Source organism: Coturnix japonica, chromosome 26 (genome assembly GCF_001577835.2).
Source record: "Coturnix japonica isolate 7356 chromosome 26, Coturnix japonica 2.1, whole genome shotgun sequence".
Lineage (NCBI taxonomy): Eukaryota > Metazoa > Chordata > Aves > Galliformes > Phasianidae > Coturnix > Coturnix japonica.
The window spans coordinates 4,275,804-4,296,813 of record NC_029541.1 but is presented as its reverse complement, the minus strand read 5'-3'; the positions used below and the strand labels follow the sequence as shown (position 1 = coordinate 4,296,813).

General features: G+C 56.2%; 1 protein-coding gene across 3 annotated transcripts in view; it reads right to left on the bottom strand.

Moving 5' to 3' along the window:
• Nucleotides 1–19,806, bottom strand: part of GRM4 (glutamate metabotropic receptor 4) — a 32,653-nt gene extending 12,847 nt beyond the window's left edge. Inside the window, exons 1-3 of one of the 3 annotated variants that reach the window (XM_015885369.2) lie at nt 19,582–19,806; nt 13,066–13,809; nt 8,122–8,338 (exon numbers count right to left, since the gene is read on the bottom strand). In XM_015885369.2, coding sequence (XP_015740855.1) covers nt 8,122–8,338; nt 13,066–13,584 — 736 coding nt within the window. In that variant the 5' untranslated portion in view covers nt 13,585–13,809; nt 19,582–19,806. Of the gene's footprint in view, nt 1–8,121; nt 8,339–8,444; nt 8,468–13,065; nt 13,810–17,302; nt 17,522–19,581 lie in introns of those variants that run through there. The other 2 variants (XM_015885370.2, XM_015885371.2) reach the window with 2 other exon arrangements.
• Nucleotides 19,807–21,010: the final 1,204 nt, after the last annotated feature.

Genomic DNA, 21,010 nt, shown 5'->3' with positions numbered 1-21,010 from the left:
TGAGACCCTCCTGGTCCCACCATGGGGACAGCCCCATCCCACAGCCCTGCGATGCCCCAATACCCTTCCCCTCCTCTTCAGTCTTCAGCGCATCTCTCCCTCATATTCAGCATCTCACCCCTGCTTCCCACCCACCACTTCAGTCCACACCACGTCACACTCCATCCCCAAAGGGTCTGAACTCCCTGTCCAAAGGCTCAGGATTGTCAGACTGCCACCATTCCCACACAGAGGCATCACCTCAAGAACCAGTGCTGGCTCTTTGCAAAGGACTCCACTCATGCAATGCTCAAATACAGGACTTGGAAAGAGTCATCAATGGGCTGCAGCCCTGGCAGAGCCCTTTGGCCCTGGGTAAACAGCACAGCCACACAAAGGGATTCATTCTCATTCCTGCAGCCCCACTCCATGCCCAGAGACCCCCTGGTTCCTCCTGTTGGGCTGGAGGAACCTCCCAAGCCATCCACCCAGCCAGCCATGGGGAGTGTGCAGAAACAGCTAATTCAAATCAGAAGAGACAAGGGGAAGCTGGCAGCTGGACACATCCCTGCACGTGGCTGCTGGGTTCTCAGTTCCAAAAAGCCAGGGCCCTCCTGCTCCAGCATTACCACAGATGCCAATAAAGAGAGAGAGATGAGAGAGAAAATTAAAGACTGCAGGACCTTCAGGATGTAATTGATGGTGTCGATTTGCATGGCAAATGACACAGCTGATACTCACCTGCCACTAGAAGATCCCTGCTCAAGCAAAGGTCAGAGCAATTAGCAGAGGGTTGAGATTCCCCAGATCACAGCACAGGAGAGAAGCAGGAGGAGGATGGACGGGAGGATTCAGTCCCTCCAGCAAAATGATGTCCTTTGCCCCTTTGCAGCCCGCTGGCAGAGAGGGGATGTTCCAATTGGGCTGGGGGCTCTGCTCGCTGCATTCCCAATGCAGCCAAACCGCCGAGACGTTTCATGGTTTGTTTCCTTCGGTAAGAAGAAACTGGGCCAATTTGCTGCTTGTTTCCCATCTGGGGAGCCAGATGGATGGAGAGGAGGGAGTTGGATAAACAGATTCCCGGACAGCTCGGCGGGCAGCAGCCGGCAGCGCCAGCGGGACAGACACATCACTGCCCGGGGACGGTGGCTCTGCCTATGGAGCCAGTGCAGCTTAATTACAGTTTCCATAGCAATAGGAGGAGAAATTCCAAGCAAAGCAGCAGTTTGCAAACACCAGAGCTTTCCAAGAGCCCGGTGCGGTCAAGCAGGAGCACACACTTTGTGTGACAGTGCTGAAGCCAGCACAGCATTGTGACACTGTGATGCTCCCAGCAATGCACACCGTGCTCCAGGCTCACACAACACTATGTGCTCCTGCACAAAGGTGGGCAGCACAGGGACATGAAGGTCCAAGCGTGCACTCATCATCTGCAGCACCAGCCCATACACAGTGTGGCTGCAGCAAATTCAGCCTTGGGATTTCCCCAGGGCAGCAGTGAGGGGTCTGCATTGCGTTCATTCCTCATTCATCTGCTTAGAGCAATGTCAGTGCCCAGAAAAAATAAGGGGACAAATGTTGCCAGCAGAAAGGGCTGGCTGCTTGCATGCATGGGACAAGGAGGTGGCACAAGAGATGGGCCCATAAATAAATAGGAAAGGAGATGAAATCGATGGCAATTCAGAAGAAGCTGAGTTACGCAGCAGCTCCGTTAAATCACACTAATGAGGATGGTAACAAAAAAAGGATACGGCCAATTAGGGCATAATGAGGAACTTATTACTGCAGCGGCTGGAGAGAGCAGGGCACGGGAGCAGGATGCAGCCAGGCCAGCAGGTGGGAAAAGCAAGGAGGGAACTCCAGCATGGCTGGAAAACTGCCCTAAGGACAGACAGCAGTGTCTGCAACCACTTCCAGTTTATTAAAGCTAATTGGGGCTCTCTGTACTCCAAAATAGCAACACAGAAGCAGCCCAGGTGAAAGCCCCAGAGCCCTCCTCCACCCATCATGCAAAAGCTGGCAAGACCAATTACCTGTATTTTTTTTTCTCCTTAATTAATGGTCTGGAAAAAGAGGCCAATGGCAGTGGGGGAGGCTGGGGCAGGGCAGAGCATCTCAGTGCTCCAGCAGCCCCAGCTTTTAGTGCCTGCATTATTCATACCCCCCACTGCTGCAGGGAGGGGATTTGCCACGATGCTCCTGCTGTCTCCATGCAAAAATCCATTTAGTCAAAGCACTCCTTTATGGCAAAGGAGGGGGCGGTGGTGGGGATGCAGTGGCTGCTCTCCCTCCTGTGTCAGCAGTACAGCGTTGCTCCCTGCCTGCAGCACCCCATGGCTGGGCAGGGGGCAGGAGCTGAGCTCTGGGGACACCTCTCCTCCCCCAGTTTTGAGGGAGAGCCAAAGAGGAGCAATACGGCTCCAGCTGCACACCTGAAATGGGCCAGGCCAGCACTCCTGCACCCAGCTCTGCACCTCGCAGCTGGGACAGCCCAGTCCCACAGCATCAGAGGGGGAAATATTCAGCACGTGGCCATGTCCCCCTTCCCATAGCATCACCTCCCAGCATCCATCGGCCGCTCTCCCGGTACTCTCCTCATTACAGTGGGGTTAACACGTGTTGTCAAACACAGGTCAGGGTTTAATCTCCACCATTACAGGCTCGGTGGGAGCACAGCTGCTCCGGGAAGCGCAGCACTCAAGTGCCCTCTTGATTGCAGGTAGATAATAAGCTTTTGCTGTCGCTAACGTACACCATCAATCAGGGAGCGCTTTGCCCGGGCTCCCTGCGGAGCTGCAAAGCGCTGTGCAAATGCATTGGGATGGAGAAAAGCTGGGGCTGATTCAGCCCTGCTGCACACAGAGGTGTGCATGGACCCCTCCGGGCTGTGAGAGCATCAGGGCACGCACAGCCCGGCTGTGGGGTATGTTGTAAATGACTTGGCATAAGCAGCAGCAGCCCTATGCTTGCTTGGCACAGGGACATGCAGGGATGTTGCAAACCCATGGCCAAGCTGGGGCAGGAGGCCAAAGCTGGGCACCTCTGGCTGCTCCTTCTGCCAGCAGCCCACGAGCAAACTGGGGGACACCATCCCACTTTGTCACCCCAAACCAGCCCTGATGCATCTCCACACGTAGCAAAGCTCAATGCACTTCACTGCAAGACAGGCATCTCTGCCTGTCCCTCCTGGGGATGGAAAGCAGGGGGCAGAGGCAGCTCCCCCAGCCCAGTCCCACCAGACCAGTGGGATCCCAGACCCTCAAAACACTCTGCATCACATTGAGCTTCCATCACAGGAGGCTGCTGGCACTCACCGCCAGCCTCGGCCTTGGAATGCATTCAATTGCTGCTCTTCAGTGCTTTGAAATCTCATCAGACGTTATGGATCTGAGCAATTTGTGCCTGCTTTTCAACCACCCGCATTGCTGGGCCTAAAGCAGTAATTAATACATTTGCAATGGGGGAAAAAGTGACTCTTCCCTTCACTGCAGCCTGGTGATGTGGTGGTGATGGCACTGTGGGGTTCAGTGCTTCTGGGCAGCAAGACAGGGCACAGCCTCAAAGCCTGGGGTTAGTGATGGGTTCCACCCCAATGAAAGGACCCTGTTACACACACCCTGCTCTGCTCCTCCCCTTGTGGTCCCCCTGAGACCACAGAGAGGACAACATCCCACCATGCATCACCTTGTTGGGGATGGGACAGGAGCCAGACATATCAACAAGCAACGTGGGCTGCCTGCAAAGCCCAGAGCCAGTTTAGAGCCAGCGCTGCCTCCACCGCAGCTATTAGCTCCTCTTTGTCCTGCTGTTCTCCAGAGCACAAAGGGATTACAGCCAGACAAGTAACCAGGAACAGAGCAAAGAGGCAAGGTCAGCCTTATTTACAGGCAGATTGCAGGCACACCAAGCCCTGGGTCTGAAGGGAGGTGGGGGGAGGGATCTGGGAGCACCCACCAGCAAACAGCTTGAGGGCAGCGAGGTTATTTTAGGTAGGGAAACTGAGGTCCCTGGGTAGAAGATGCTCAGAGATGCACAGGCATCCCACCCACAGGACACAGCACAGGGAGCTCCCCAGTGTCAGCAGATACCCGTGGTGAGCCACGTGCACATCCACACATCAAACCTGTTGTCTGTGGTACCCAGTTATCTGCTTGCAACCGAAGGTTTGAGAGCAGCCCAAAGTCCCTGCTCAGCTGTGAGTGTCAGAGCCCCTTTTGGGGTGACATTCTGATGCATCAGCCAAAAGTAATGAGCCCAGCGCCAAGCAGAGCGACAGCCACGGATGTCACATGGTAATGAACAAATGCATCACAAATATGTATCAGGCCCTTAACTAAAAATATAGAAAACTCAGCGAAGGATAAAACAAGAGAGGGGGGGAAATGACAGTGTGAAATTGATCCGGGCACATGACGGAGGAGCCTTGCACTCGCCTGGAAATATTGCCCTCTTCACAAAGCAGAGCGCGGCACATCACGGCGCGTGGCACAGCACGCTGAGCGCCAACCAGTTCCATTACATAAGCATAAATCTCATCCTTCACCTCCAAGAGCTCGAGTGACAGCAGAGGTGTCAGCACACAGAGCATGGAGACGGCAGCAGCTCGGTCCCCTCTAAGTGACACCGTGGGTTGGGACAACCCACTGCTGGCTTTGGGGCCAACCTAGATGCAAACATGCACAACACCCACCTTCCTTGCAGGGCTGGTGGGAAAAGAAAATGCACTTCTAATGCTGAATGAAACACCATCTTTATAACTCCAGCACCTGAAAAACCTCCTTGCTGATGAATGATGGCCATCCCGCCATCAGCGCAGCCCCCGGAGGCCAAGGAGTAATTGCAGTATATAAAACCTAATGGCTCTGCAGGGTCAGGCTGCAGCCCGCAGCTGCAGGGTGGTTTTCCATGGGTCACTCAGCAGAGCACACTGCCCTGGGGTGAATTCCTTCCCATCCCGTTGGTGAGGGGTTGCTTTGTGCCGTAACCGCGGCGCTGCTGCGGGTTTAGCACCAGGATCCGCTCGCAATCGAAACTGAAGGTCAAGTTGCTAATGCATCAGAAAGCAAACAGCTTGAATGCTAACTGCTAACTACAGCAATGAGCATTATTGCCTGATGGAAATAAAAACCGACTCGGAACGCTCAGGCTTGGCATGAGAAATGAAGCGCGGCGATGTACTGGAGGAGCAACACAGAGGGGGGGAGCAGAGGCTGCGGGGGGGACACTGCTGTGTCCCCAGGCATTGCACCCCGCAGTCCTGCTGTGTGACTAACGGCGGCCAGGGCCGGATCCTCAGCCCTACAGCAGCTCTGCTACATCATCCTAACAGTCTGCAGGCACCTGAAAGCAGAAATAAATTGCCGGCTGCTTTATGCTGCTGGAAGAGTGCAAATGAGAGCCAGACATAGGAGAACGGGCTGTAAAAAGGAGAGGAAGGATCCTTCGCCCTCTGCCAGTGCTGGTGTAAAGGGATGTGGTGGCAGCAGAGCCATCTGAATTGATAGGGGACACGGAGACGCAACCCGGCTATTCCTAAAACACTGCAATGGGCAGCACAGAGCACGAGGCTGGGGGAGGCTTCTTAATGAAAGGGAATGGGGAAAGGGAAAGGGGAGGGGAAAAGAGCAAAGGAGAGGGAAAGGAAGAGAGGAAGGGGGGGAAGGGATGGAGAAGAGGAGGGGGGTAGGGAGGGAAGGAGGAAGGGGAAGAGGAAAAAGGAAAAGGGAAGAGACAAAAAGCAAAGACAAAGCTGAGGACACCCCACTGGTTGATGCTCAAGGCGCAGCCCCGACCCCCTGCTGGCAGCCGAGTGGCAGCAGCTGATGGAAGGGAGCAGGGGAGCAGCGCTGTGCTGATAAGGCACGGGCTGCACTTATACCGCCGCTCTGCCGCAATTACAGTGGAATTATGCTTTTTGATAACTAAATTATCACTAATGCACATAATCGTTGGGTTATGTGGATACACAAATTACAGGACTGCCTCAGCCCCGGATTAATACACGTGCATTTCGGCTCCGTGTACACTCGTTTATACTGCAATTACACCATCATATCATTAACCATCTGGTTATAGCAGTGAGCATCAACCACAGGTATCTCCAACCAGGAGGGCTGCGGAGGGAGCACAGCTCCCAGCACCACCCCTTACTGGTGTGTCATGGAGGCTCTAATGGTGCCCAGTCCCCCCAGCTCGCTCCACCCCACACCCAGACCCACAGAGGGCTGCCGGGTTGGTTATCATTGGGCCACACAGTGCTATGCTTGCTCTAAAATAAGGGGTAGGGCTAGAAGAGCCCAATACCATGCCACCTCTCCATGTCACCCAGCAGACACATCAGCCCTTCCCCTGCCACAGGATGTGGGCACTCAGCAGAACCTGCCGGCCCAATGCAAGCCAGGAAACCCAACATTTTGGGTGGCAAACCACACTCAGTGTCATGCAGTATATCCCTCATCCTCAGAAAAGTAGCTTTCACTTTATTCCCACCATCCCTAAGCAGATGGGGCTGCAGTTAGCACTTACAAACCCCAGCAGAGACAACAGCTACACTGTTAACAGAGCCACAAACACAGCCCTCGGCTCACTGCTGAGCATCATCCCTCCCCATCACAAGCATCATCCTCCCCCATCCCCCAGGTACCACCCCATGCACCTCCTGCAGCATCATAAGCATCACTCCCCCATTCTACAGCCCCTGGGTACCACTCACACCCAACCTTCACACCCCCAGCCCCATGCAGCCCCTGCAGCAGCCTGCACTCACTCTTACTTTGAGCACACACAGCACAGTGAGCACCCCAGCACCATTCCACATCCCCACCATGGGCTGTGCAGAGCCACACAGACAGCCTCGAGTCACTGCATCCCCAGCTCTGAAACATCCTCCTGCAGGACCGCAGAGCCATGGAAATATTCTGCTTTTCAAGTCGAAATCCTGAAGAGCAGTTTCCAGGTTGAATCCCCAGATGGGCTTCTCTGCATATTAAAAGCACAGCCGGTTCCCAGCGCCACAGCGAGAGAGAGAGACAGAATTAACGCTGTTCCTATTTATAGGGCTTTGATTAGGAGCCCATCACCTAGAAGTTTGTATTCCCTTTATCCATTTATAAGGCCATAACACAGTTTGACTAGCTCCAGATAGGCTGGTGTCCCACCGATTTTGCCAGAACTTAATGTGCCATTCAGACACAGTTAAGCCAGTAATAGGCAGCAGCCGACTCTCTGCAGGGCTTTAACTGCCTCGAAAACACTCCTCAGCTCCCAGCTCACCCCATGCACATGATGCTGCAGAGGTGAAGTGATGGGGGGTGAGGATTGGCCCCAACACTCCCTGCATGGGATCTTGGGATGGCTCCAGTGCACAGAGCCATTCCCTGCACTGATGCTCATGGTGTTAATACCCACAGCAGTGATGCCCAGGGGTCCCTGTCCCTCTCAGCGGGTGCTCAGCATCCATCCGATACCCACGAGCTTTTGCAGCACTCCCGAGGCTGTTAATCCCTCCTAAGCATCCCAGTGCTCCTGTCAGCAAAACTCTTTCTGCCTCCCGACAAATCCTCGCAAAGAGTTTTGCTGAGCGCAGACTTTCCGCCTGTCCAAAGCCTATAGACAAGTTAAAGCACCTGCCCTCAAGGATAATTGCCCTCAAATTGGGTGAAGCGTGTGCCGGTGCCAACTTTATTTTCTGTTAAAACCTGAGACTATTTGTAAAAGTCTTTTTCTTCTGGAAGGCGCCCAGCTCTGTGCAGAGGGAGGGGGGGGGGGGGGTTGGATCAGTTTGCACTTGCTTGGCAGCCAACGACCCGGCAGGTTTGAAGTCTCCTCGTGTGCAGGGAATGGGATTTGAAGATGCTCCCTGAAAGGAGCTGGCAGCTGCCACCCTGCCCTGCAGACAGACGTCTGCTCCCATCCGGACCGTCAGCACTGGGGAGCTGGCAGCACATCGCCCTGGGATGCACAGCCAAGAGGCAGCCAGCTGAAGACATTGCCCCCATGATGTCCTGACAGCTCAGCAACCACAGCAGCCCCAAAGCCCCCAGCTCACAGCCATCCCTCTCCCAGACAAGCTGCAAATCATCCTATTGCCTTTTCTGCCCCAAAACGCGCTCCGAGTCCCCAACCCAGGAGAAAGCTGCTCACCATCCTCCCTGGATTTCTGGATGAAGGCTTCCACACCGCTTTCCCCATAGCTGCCCTCGGAGGCCAGCGTGGAGACGTAGTTCCACTTGAGGGCTTTGACGATGTCCACCATGGCTTGGGCCTGGTAGGTGTCGGATGGGACGACGCGGGAGAAGAAGTCGTAGCGGCTGTTGTCGCTCAGGTCTGGTGCAGTGGAGGCGTAGCTGATCTGGGGGATCTGGGAGGGAGTTGGGAAAGATAAAAGCATCAGGAGAAAGAGGCAAAATCCATGCCCTCACCTCACCTGCATTCCCAAAGCCATAGAGCTGCCCATCTCCCCTCACCTTTCCTCCACTCATGCTCCCAGCCTGCTCCAGTTTTCTCTTTGCTTCTCTATTATTTTCCCCTCTTCCATTCCAGGCTCTCACTTTCTATTAAATGAGATCCCAATGTTATAAACCCACAACTCCACCTGAATGCTAAACGGCCCCTGGAAAGGAGCAGCACCCCTTTACCTCCCTGCAGTGCTGGAGATGAGAAAAGGGAGAGGAGAACAAGCAGGAGAAGGAAAGGAAGGAACCTTTATGAGGACACAAATGGGATTATTCTCGGTGACAATCTGCTTTGTGCTCCTTTCTGAGGGGCCACGACTGCTCAGTGGGGAGCTGCAACCAAGAGGTGATGCACAAGTTGTGATTAACATTCTGCTCAGCTGGCAAGGTGTGTGCCCAGCCATCTCTTGTCTGGGGAGGGAGCTGGGCTGCGTGGCTGCTTCCCTCCATCCCTTTTCTCTGTTTGGTAGCATTGCTCTATAAATGGTTTAAATAAAACCATGTGTCCTCAGCAGGGGATGGGGTTGGGGATGAGGATGGGGTTGGGGATGGAATGGGTTGGGGATGGAGTGGGGTTGGGGATGGGGATGGGATAGGACAGGGTTGGAGATGAGATGGAGATGGAGACAGAGATAGGGAGCTCCCAGCTGTGCCCCCAGCATGCTGCATCCCATGTAAGCCACCAAGGGCTGTGCAAGAGCTGCTGGGCTCTGTATGGAAAACATGTGTGGGATTAACTCCTGGTCCAACCCCTGCTCAGAAACATACCTACAACACACCCACTGATGCACGGACTGTAGCAGGATGCTGGATTCTCATAAACAAATTGAAAGAGCTTTTCTTTCTCACTGTACTACCTTGGATAGAAGTGAAAATAAAAGACCAGTTCCCAAATGACCATTTGATAGATTTCCTCTGCCTATCTCCCCCCTCTGCCTTTTTGATCTCATGGTTTACAATAGCCCAACTCCTGGCATCAGCTATTTTCTCAGATAAAAGACAAAAGTTCTTTCAGGTCCATAAAAGCAAAATGCAGGCAGGGAATTCGAGGTTCTTAGAAAGAAGAAAGCTGCAGGTGGGGGGGAGCTGGTTGCAGGTTTGGGCACAGCACAATGAATGAAGTCACAGAGGCACCATGTGGGTCCCAGCTCCTCACCCAGATCATGGCCAGCCCAAGCTGAACGCTGCAGTATAGTGGGGAAATGAGTGGGATCAGATCTGCACCCCAGAGCTCCTTAATCCCATCAAGAACAAGCAGCAACCCCGGGATAGGTGGAACAAAGCCCCTCCTTCCCCATTTACTCCAGACAAAGATTCAGAGTCAGCATTGTTCAGAAACACCCTCAGCCTCCAGAAGGCATCCCCAGGGCACAGAGCATGGCAGGGGAGCAGGCAGCAGCTGATGGCAGTGGGCCATTGTGGTCAACCTCAAACTCTCCCCTGATGCCTCCACCACAAAAGCACTGAGTTTTCACACCCAGCCCATCACCAGCAGCCTACGAGCTCACACAGCGTCTTGTCTGAGAGTGGAGGGGCAGAATTTGTTCCAGCTTGGAAAGAATTCAACAAAGGTGACAACTTCAGCATGGCCCCAGAGGAGATACACAGGGATGCAATGCCCCACACTCAGCATAGCAGCACCCTCCAACCCCCCCCCACATCAAGCCAGAGATGGGGTCAGGAGCAGCTAATTCCCTAACCATAATTATTAATTTCATGCATATCTTATGCAAACCTCTGGTTCACCGACAAGATGGAATTGATTTAATTAGAATTTCCATCATTGAGCCATTTGGACGGCAGCTTTTAATTAGAGAGCAGAAAGCGCCAAAGGGGCTGGGGGGGCTGCAGGGCCTGCTCAGACCTCAGCCCTATTGGTTACCCAGCTGGAAATGGGGGGCAGGTACCCAAAAAAGACCCCACCATGGAGCTGATAACCAGCCCTTCTGCTTCCCAGATCAGTGCCACTGGGGTGACACAGCAACACATGAGGGGATGCAGCTCAGGGCAGGCAGCGATGTGCTCCCATCCTGCAAACCCACCCCCCTCACCCCAACACTCACCCCACAGGGTCTGCACCTGCCCTACATTCCCAGCCAGTGAAGCCATAGTGCACGCAGCTCCTGCACAACGGGCCGCCATCCTCCCTAGGGTGAATTATTCATGCTGTGCAACACCCCTGTGCTAAAAAAGAGCTCGACGACTCACTGCAACACAGGAAAGGAGAGCCTAGAAGCGCTCGGTGCGCCCACTCACCAGGGGAGATCCTTGCCCTGGGTCAGCACTGGATTGCAAAGCACAGCCCAGCTCCTGCCACAGCCTCTGGGAGCCTCATTTGTAGGGGATGGATTTGGTTTCTTTTCACATCATTGTGGTTGATCGGGAGAAAGTGGGTAGTGCTGAGGCTGGAGAGGCAGCAGACAGGGCTGGGAAGGAGCTGGAGCGTGCCAGAAAGCTCTGGTGGTGACGACAGAGAGATGCTATCGCAAGGAGGCGAGAGCAGGGATTTGGGGGGAGGATTTTCTGCATGCGGAGCTGTGAGGAGAGATGAAACCAGCTTGGACAGAGGATGCCACATCTGCGAGTTGTTCCACTGATGTACAGCTTTAATTAGGCAGCGGCATCTAACGAAGGACACGTTATTTATTTATGTAGCCTGGAAGCAACAAAAGCCCTGCCAGCGTTGTGCCAGCCCTCACTGCCAACAGGTTTGGGCTGGTAGGGAAGGGATGGGGATGGAACAGACCCGGGTGCAGGGAAGGGGAGCACAGGATGGGGTTGAGGGGGTACAGAGGGACCACTGCCACAACACACCCAGCCTCACCCTGCACCCAGGGGCTCATCTCCATGCATCTATCTTGGCTCTATTTGGCACAAGAGCTGTCCTGGCACTTTGCACCCAGGGTGCTCTGGCAACAGTTGGGTGCATGGTCCCAGGGTCAAATCTATGGCTCCAACCCAGCAGCAGAGCATCGTCTCTTAAGGGAACAGCAAAAGGCAACGTGAGCACAGCAGCGCCTGGGGAGGAAAACGCTTTGCTGAACCTCAGAGCGGAGCCGCCTGCGCTTAAAGGTCAGCGGCAGCGTGAAATGGAAGTTGCCTTATTTTCATTTTAAGCATGTCCGTGCCATAAACCCACTATTTGAATAACAAAGAGCGACGGTGAGCAGGCAGCACAGGGCACGGCGGGACACAGAACCCTGCAGGATCAATGTACCCATCCTCAGTGCCTGGTGGGGAGATGGGGGCTGCAATGGGGACACTGAGGTTTGTGATATGTCCTCACTGGGCCACCAGCACCAATGCCATGGAGCATCCATTGGGGCTGAGCTGTGTCCCCCCTGTGTGGTCGCTGCTGCTTCACCCAAGCCACCAAATTTGGGAAGAAAGAGGAAAAATAACCCAAACCCAACGCAGCTCCCTGCACTCCTCCGCCTGTCACTCCGCTGCCTCCTTCCTCCCTCTCTGAAGCAAGCCCTCAATCTTTTTTGTCTCGGCAAATAGCTTTTAAGTTCCTCCCGCTCCCTCTAATTTATATTATTTTAATTATTGAATAGCCCTCTCGCTCGTCGCCTGGAACATTAACACGTTTTTAAAAGGGACCCAGAAAAATCAAACTCCATCAGCCAACTGTTTTTCAGGCTCTGCTAACAGCCTCCAGCCCTCCCGGGAGGGCTCAGTGCTCTGCAGTGTGAGGATGAGGAGGGGGAGGCAGCCAGCCCTGCGGGAAGGGAGGGTTTGGGGGGGCTCAGAAAGGGAAGGCAGCACCCAGAGCATGGCTCGGGGCATGCGGCACTGCGGGGTGCGCAGCCTGTTTGCATTGCTCTCTGCTTTTTGCTGCTGAAGGGGCTCTTGTTCAAACACTCGTGCTCACCCCAGGACATTGCTGTGGATAAATAGATGCACAGCGTGGGGGATGTAATTATGAACTCCTTGGTTTTCATGCAGTTGGAGCAGAGGGAGAGCCAGCCCTCAGATAATGCCATGGCCATGAGCATTCTGCTCCTCCTGCACACCCTGACCAGCAGCAGAATGCAGTGGTGTCCCTACATAATGCCTGGGCTGGAGCACCAAGCATCCCCTCCAGCAACAGCTGCCTCCATCACAGCAACAAACACATCTCCAGCAACTCAACAAGGCGTGACCCTACATTTTGGGTGTATAATCCAAAACCTCCTTATCAAACTGCCCATCACCATAACCACATTGGGACGGTGTGCATGAAAGCACAGCTCCTTCTAACACGAGCACTGTCTGCCTTGGGGAAGACCCACCAGGACCAAACTCAGTGAGCAACTCACACAGGGATGGAGAAGGCAAAAAGGAGCCCCTCACGTCCTGCAGACAACATCCCCATCCGTAACCTGCAAGGCCATCTCCATCCCACATCCCTTCTGATGCCAGCAGTGCCAGCATCCCACCTTCTGAGATAAAACCCTGCTGCTGCTGCAGCATTGTCACCAGGGGAATGGAGGAGGGGATCCCTGGGGACACGGGGGAGGCAGGAAAAATGGTTTTAAAGACGCTCGTGAGAGTTCCTGCCTGCCCCCAGCCACGGAGGAAGGAGGAAGCGTGAACAAGTGCGGTGCTTTACCCACACGGTTGTTTTTGCCCCTATTTTTGGGACCCATACCTTGAAGAGCCGCAGGATGTTGGCCACCATGATGGAGACAGAGCTGCCCGAGGCGCCGATGACGCCGACCACCCGCTCGGGTTTGGTGATGATGGGGGGCCCCCCATTGACACAGCGCACCTCGGTGCTGTCCTTCTCAATCAGGGCTTGCACGAAGGTCAGCGACTGCTCCAGCGCGTAGGTATCTCGGGAGCAGGTGTCCAGGATGCGAGCGCCCAGAGTGACATTGGGCAGCAGCTCCGGGTCGTTGTTGATGCGGTCCAGAGCAAACAGCATGGCCTCCAGGCGATGGATGCCCTTCTCCTTCTTCAGCTCCCCGCAGGCTTTGCCCTCGGCACCCCGGCCATGCACGGGGAAGAGCCCCCCAAGAGTGATGTCCCCGTCAATGCGGATGGAGTTCATATGTGGGTAGCCCTGGCCCTTGGGCTTGGCGGCACCCCCGGGAGCCCAACCCCAGCTCCAGGCACTCAGAAGGAGGCAGAAAGAGAGACGCTCCATGCAAAAGGAAGCCCCGCTCATCGCCAAAGCCGTGCTGGGGCAGAGTGCGCGGCCCGAAATCCGGCAGTGGTCAGGCAGGCAGCATGGCTCCGGCGGCTCCGTCAGTGGTGCCCATGGGTGACGCCAGCCCCCTGTGTGCAGTGAGTGGTGGGGCTGCTATGGGGTGTCAGGGCTGGCATCGCTACCATGGGGAGAGGAGGCAGGGATGTGAGACCAAGCAGAGCTTCGGGTCCTTCCTGCAGAGCCCTTGGGAGGGAGAAGGGAGAGAGAAAGAGAGAGAAAATTAAACAGGAGCACAGAAGGTTTCAAGCTTCCATCAGAGCCCAGTGGAAAAGATTTGGGATATGGGACTTTTCTGCATCTGGGCAGAGAGGTTCACATGTTTCCAGGAGTGGGGCCAGGTGGGAGGCTGGATGGGCTGCAGGGAGGCAGCAGGGTCCATTTCATCCCATCCCATCCCAAAGCCTCTCAGGAGAGCTGGTAGATTGGCTCAAGTCTCATCACAATATTCCGAGAGAGGCAAACCCAAAAGCACTCACAGCCCTGACCCCTCCTGCCTTAGAGCATCCCACCTACCTGATCCACAACATCCTCCAGTCCCCATCCACAGCCCTGCCACGTGCAGGCTGCTGCCATTAGCAGCTTGCCTTCATCCCTGTGCAATGAGGCCAAGAAATGGAGGCACCAAACAGCTCAATCCCAGGGACAAGGCAGCCCAACAACTTCCCCACCACCTGCCACGAGGGTACTGCCATCAACACTGCACACCTGTGCTGCAAATCAGGCTCAGAGCTGATCGAGGCTTTAAGCAAAAGCTGATCTGTCTGTGCAGCAAAGAAACCAGGAATTCTGTATCCAAAATGCCCCCTAAGCATTGCTGCTCTTCACTCAGGCTGCTGAGCTCTGCATCGGCTGCTGCTTTCTTGCAAGCAGCAGTTATGGACAGCAAATATCGACAGCACCAAGGGCTCACCCAAGCTGCAAGGCAGGTTTGGCTTCCTGCCTGCCCCAGGGAGGTGAGCTGAGCTGACTGACTCTTGGCTCAAATTAAAAGCAGCTATTGCAAAGGTGCTCAGACCCCAGCTGGGTTCCTACAGGGAAGGAGTAGTGGATCAGAGCCCCGCAGCACACCCCTGCCTCAGTTTCCCCTTTGGAGCCTGTCCTCGTAGCAGCTGCTGATGGATGCTGCGAGGGCAGCACATGATTAATGCAAGGCACCAGAAAGCAGAGAGCACAGCAGACAGATGCATTCCCCAACTAGGACAGGCTGGAAAGACCCAAAGAACAGATTAAATTAATCTCAGCTCTGGTACAGAGCTCAATGACCAGCACCTGCTGGGCCGGACCCTCCCCAGCCCCATTGGGGGTGATGTTGGAGCTGAGCCCCTTTACACCCATGGAGGAGACTCAGAGCTCTGCAGCCTCACCAGCTGGGAGGGCCCTTGCCTCAACTGACCCCCATGAATTATGTACATCCCTGCCTGTTGGAGCCACTTGAAGGCCCATCTCCAAAGCATTTCTGACAGCTGGGGCTTTTAAGACAACCAGAATTACCCAGTGCTGAGCTCTGTGCTTCCCAAGGCAGCAGCTGGGGAGTGCTGCAGCACAAAAGCTGCCCCAGCTTCAATGCCACCTCCCAGCAATGAAGTCCCACGGGCACAACCTTGAGTGCATCCCATAGGGATGGGGAATAGGGGAAGGACCATAACGCCACAGGGACAGTCCCATCTCCTCTGGGGCTTTGCAAGCACCATCCTGTGCACGGAGCAGGGCAAAGCAAAGCACCTCCTGCACCCAGGACCTACAATTGCATCTCTTCTTGTGCCTTCACCCCAGGAGCCACAGTTCTGCTGTTGGAGCTCCAAGCAGCTCAGAGCAGAAGCTGCCCCCCCCCATAAGCCTGCAGCCCCCAGAGCCCACAGCCTCTGCCTTTCTTCTTGTAAGCTTTTCCCTCTCTGCTCTCTCCCTTTTGTGCCTCCTTTGATCATACAGACTGAACGAACTGAAGGTAAAAATATCATGGCAGGCAAGAAAAAAAAAAAACGCAAATAATGGGGAGGGGAGAGCTGGTTTGAATCCCTTGTTGAATCATTAGGGAGATGCAGCCTGAATTACAGTACGAGCCTGCGCTGCCAGCAGCCCAAGATCTCATCAGAAGGGGCAGGAGATGAGAAGCCATTTCTCCAAGACAAATCCCCTGGATGAGGAATCCTCACCCTAAAAATCAGAGTGAGGAGGAGGTGGGTCCATCCCTCCCCCAAGGAATGGGGGCTGCAAACCCTGCAGCCCTTCCTGCATATCTGGAGGGAGAGACACACCTATATGAGCACTGGTGGGGTGGGAGCACACCTGTGAGCAGCGAGGTGGCTGAGCTGTGCTCCTGATGAGCAAAGAAAAAGCACACATGTTTGCAAGCACCTCGGTGTATGTATGCATGCATCCCAGGCAGGCTGAGGAGCAAGGCTGCTGCCTCTTGTTTCCACCAAGTGCTCAGTTGGTGAGCAATGAACCCTACCATCACCCTCATCCCAGCCCTGCAATGCTCAGATCTGAGACCTGGCATAGGGTGCAAGGATTAATCCCAGCCAAGCATATTTCCAGACCCAGCAGGAAATCCCACGGATTATTGCCTTGCTTGGGTCAGATAAATCCAACCAGCACCCGGAGCTGCAGAATGGGGCTGCTGCCCCACAAACCATGTCGGGACAGGGAGAGCCAAGGGGGTGGGAGGAGGAGCCCCAGCACCCTGGGGATGCAGGAGGTGCAGCACGGTGTCATCCTGCCCCCCTCTAGTGGTGGCCGTGCTCCTGAGCCACCTGCCATCCCCAAGGCACGGCCATCCTCACTGCCAGTGCCCACTGAGGAACCCAACCTGGCACAGCCTTCCCCAGCCACCAACAGGCTTCAGTTCCTGCAGCTGTGAGCATTGCACCAGCGAGGCTCAGCTGAGGTGCATCAGCTGCAGAGGAGCCCAGTGCTGCCACAGGCAGTGATGCACCCCCAGCTGCAGCGCTCCAGAGATGGACCCTCAACCTCACAGGGACTCTGCTCCTCCCAGGGTGAGAATCAGACTCATAGAATGGCTTGGGTTGGAAGGGACCTCAAGGACTATCCAGCAAGCAGCAAGGCTGGCGCAGCTCTGGGTGAGGCAGTCGGATCCCGTCTCTGAATGCACCACCAGCAATGTTTGCAGAATTTCCCTTCCCCATCCTGGTGCTGCCTCAGAGCCAGGAACAATCAGACAGAAACCCCCCATGTCTGCATCACTGCGGGCAAAGCCAAGAGGAGCAACATCCATATCCCACGCAGAGCTGGAGGCTCAATGCAGGACAGCAGTGGGTACCCACCTCATCCCACCCCTCCAGGCAGACCCCTGCCATGTCCCCACGCTGCTGCCATTCCCTCACCAGCATCTTCTTGGAAATCAAGGCCGTTTCTTTGCCCACCTGCTCATCCTTCAGCAGGCAGGAACAGCAGCACAGCACAACACCCCAGTCAGCTCACTCGAGCTCTTCCCCACTTGCAATCTATTGAGGGGAGCTTTGCCTTGGCTCCTGCTTTTTTAATTGCAAAACCTCCGTCAAACACAGCGGAATTCAGACGTGCTGAAGGAGGGGACGCCGGGTTAAGTTCTCTCTCGCCAGGCAAAATCTTAAGTATTCAGGTCGAGTGCCCCAGTGTTCACAAAGCCACGGCTCAGCAGGCAGCAGAAACCCCGGATTTTAACCCCAAAACTCACCTGATCCACCCCAGGATGCAGCTCCTTCGGATGGATGCACAGACTGATAGAAATCCCAACGCTTGCACAACCCCAGCCCTGCCGGCCCCCTCAGCTCTGTGAGCTCCTGCAGACTCCAGGATCTGCTGCAGCCAAACGGTGCTTTGCAGGAAGGGGCTGATGTTCCCCAGCTCAGCCCCACAGATGTGGGGACAGCAGCAGCCCCACGCTGGGTGCCACCACTCCACGCTGCCCTGCAGGCTGCTGCAGCCCGGTGAAAGCAGCTCCCACTGGACGCAGATCACTCCAGGAGTATTTATCATGCTGTATATATATATATATAAATATATATATATACCCTTAACTGCAGGCGAACGCTCTCCTTCCCCCTCCCTTTGCAAAGCAGGCCACGGTTAATCCCTCACTTTGAAGGATTGGCTCGCAATGAGGGGAAGGCAAGAAAGGAGGATTCGGCTGCAGAGCATCGACGGCAGCGCCGCACCTCACCGGGCTCCCACTGCACCCAGCAAACAGCTCCGAGGTGGGTGGAAGGAGCCCTGCTGCCACACAGCAAAACACAACAGTTCTGCACGTCAGAATGGTCTGGGAAGGGAGCACAGCTGAAATGTTGGTGCCCAGAGATGCCCGCAGTGCTGGGCGCTGTTTCTACTCCCCATCATGCCAGAGTTCCCCCTCTAAAAGCACCAACCTCTGCCTGCACCCTGCAAACACAGAGATCCCTCAGCCAGGTTTGGTGCAGGGCCATCAGAAAACCCAGGGCCGCTGTGAAAAGGAAGCCCCACCATGAGATGTGAAGCAAGGGATGGTGCCCACGGTGGGCTCAGAGCTGGGTTGGTGCACGTTATAATTAGGACCTGCCACTTCTTCAAGCCGTTGCCTTTCTGGGAAGAGCTGGGAGGGGGTGGCTGAGCTGACGAACCATCCTCCTCCTCCTCCCAACTGATGCCAAAGTTGAGGCACGTGATGCCCTTTTTTTGGGGAGCCGGTGGGCTCCAAATGGCAGCGCTGTGCCCCGGGATCCAGGCTCAGCCTGCAGCAGCTTCAGCTCCTGCTGATAAACCCACCAGGAAAGCCCCCTCTTTGCATCCCTGGGGTGCAGGGAAACAGCTCCAGCTCAGCCCTGCTGCAGCCCCCCCAGACAGATCTACTCATATCCACAAACCCAGGGCAACCAGAGCCTGCCGCTGCCCTTACAAAGCTGATCTGCACAGGGCACCCAATGCACCCCCCCCCCCCCACCAGCCGCAGCAGTGCAGAAAAATCCCCGCTCCCACCCAACGACGGCAGGGAAGGAAAAAAAGCTTTTTCTTTTGCCGCTCCTCTTGGCATCTGCCTCAGCTCCTCGCTTCATTCAACAGATTGGTTCCGCTCCATCCTTCCCCACCGGCACAAAGCCAGCACCGACAGACCCCCCCCCACCCCAACCCCCCAGCCCCACATCACCTATATGATATGGTCCCCCCCGACACACACACACACACACTCCGTTCTCCGCCGCAGACACCGGCTCTACCCCCGGGGCAGCATCAGGAGAGCGGCAGAGCACGGCCAGCTCATCGCACCGGGGGAGGAAGAGGAGGAGGAGGAGGAGGGGGAGAGCGGCGGGGCCGCGTTTAGAGGCGCTGGGAGAGTTCTCCGCTTTTTTCCCACGGCCGCCAACTTCGGCTCCCAGCAAAAAAAAAAAGGGAGAAATAAAACCACCGAGTGGCGACAGAGGAAAACAAACCCCGGGAGCTGCGTGTGCACAGCGGCTCCCAGCCCGGAGATGGGGCTGCTGCAGTTCCGCGTCAGGCTGCGCCCCCTCCAGCCCCCATAGAGCTGTAATGTGGGAACTCCCACCCCCGGGGTCCCCCTGCCCTGCGCTCAGCCCCTGCTGTGCACCCCCCGCCCCGAGCCCCCTTCCCTGTCCCGTCCTCCCCCCCCAGGCTCAGGGCAGAGCCGTGGGGTGCCCCCTCTCCGTGTCCCGCAGCGGGGAGTCGAGGGGCTGCCCCATCGCTATTAATAAATGCAAGTGAGACTTTGGGGGGGGGGGGGGGGTCCCGACCCGCTTGGGACAAGCTGTGGCCGAAGGGTGTGGAGGGAGGGAGAGCGAGGGGCTCCCTGCTGCAATCCCCACCGCCGCAGCCCCCACCGTTAATTAAAAAATTAATTATATATTAAAAAAAAGGGGGGGGGGGGGAAATGCTGGAGCGGAGAGAGCGGGGCTGCAGGGATGGGAGGAGGGGGCAGCCGCTCTGCAGGAAGGTTCGGGAGGGGTTGGGGGGACGCCCCGCACTTACCCGCGGGCAGCGCACGAAGTTGGCGGCGGCTCCGACCCCTTTCTCCGGCCGCGGCCGCCGCCTCCGGCCCCGGGGGGGGCTCGGGCAGCCAGGGGGGGCCCTGCGGCATAAGGAGGGGACGAGCCCTGCCGGGAACAACCCCCCCCGCAGCCCCGGCCCCGGCCCGGAGCCGAGAGAGCCGCAGCCGGGCGGGACCCGCCGCGCTCCGCAGCCGCGACGAGGAGGAGGAGGAGGAGGAGGAAGAGCAGCAGGAGGAGGAGGAGGAGGGCTGGGGCTGGGGAAGTTTTGCATGAAGAAGCGCTGGGAAGCCCGCCGCGGGGTTTGCCAGCCTTTTAAAGCAGCAGCGCAGCGCGGAGAGTTGGGGGGGTTGATGGGGCGCCCCACGCCCCCGTTTCCACCCCCCACCCTGGGCCGGGGAGGGGGGATCAGCCGCACCCCCGCCCGCCCCCACCCCGGCAGTGCGGTCACTGCGGTCACTGCGGCGCATGGAGCCGATACCGTCGTGCCCCCGGACCCGTCCCCTCCCGGCACGGAGCATCAAGGTGGATTTTGCTCATCTCTGTCCTCTCCTCCCGTCCCTTCCCATCACCTGCAGCCGTCGGCGGAGCCACGAGCACGGCAGCAGCACTGAGAGGCACCCAGAGCTCCCACACCTCGTGGGTCACGTTCTCTAATTTCTGCATTTGCAGGAGCAGAGGAGCATAAAACTGAGGGCTACAAACGCTGCAGCCACTGCCGAGCCCTGAGGGACCCTCCGGTGCCAGGGGTGGGCACAGGACAGTCCCTGCTCCAGGCTCAGCTCCCACTTTGTGCACTGTCTGCCGTCCCCAAATTCCACCTTCACCCAATGGAATCAGCAGCACATCACCCCGGGCTGCTGCCCATCTCCCCATCACCCACTCTGTGCACATTTCCATGGCTGTGTACATGCATTGCCCTGTTTTTGTTGCTATTAAACAACCCACCGGGCTCTGGCAGCTCTAAGGAGCCCATCGTGTCGCATCGATTCATTAATCTAGAGAAAACACAGCCCCCAAGTAATGACCATTGACACATTAACTGCTCCAATCCATCACAGTAATGAGTGTGAGATAATCGGTCACTGGAGCAGTGGCAGAGCACACCTTGCATGTGCTCAGACACCCCAGGCCCTGCACACGGGGGATGCTGCAGCTCCACCTGCCCCAAAACACAAAGCACGGCCCTTCTGACACCCATTTCCAGCCTTGTCTTCGCTGAGGGTTGATTTGTGTTGCCTGCTTGGAGCTGTCTAACAACAGCCCTGGGTGGAAGGATGCAGCAGTTCAGGTCTCAGTGCTGGAGGAATGGATGGATGCTGGAGATGGAGTTGGCATCCCAGAAGTGCTCTGGACTGCCTGGCTCCCAACACAACAGCCTGGCCAGGCTCTGGAGGAGCTCCGTGCTGTCC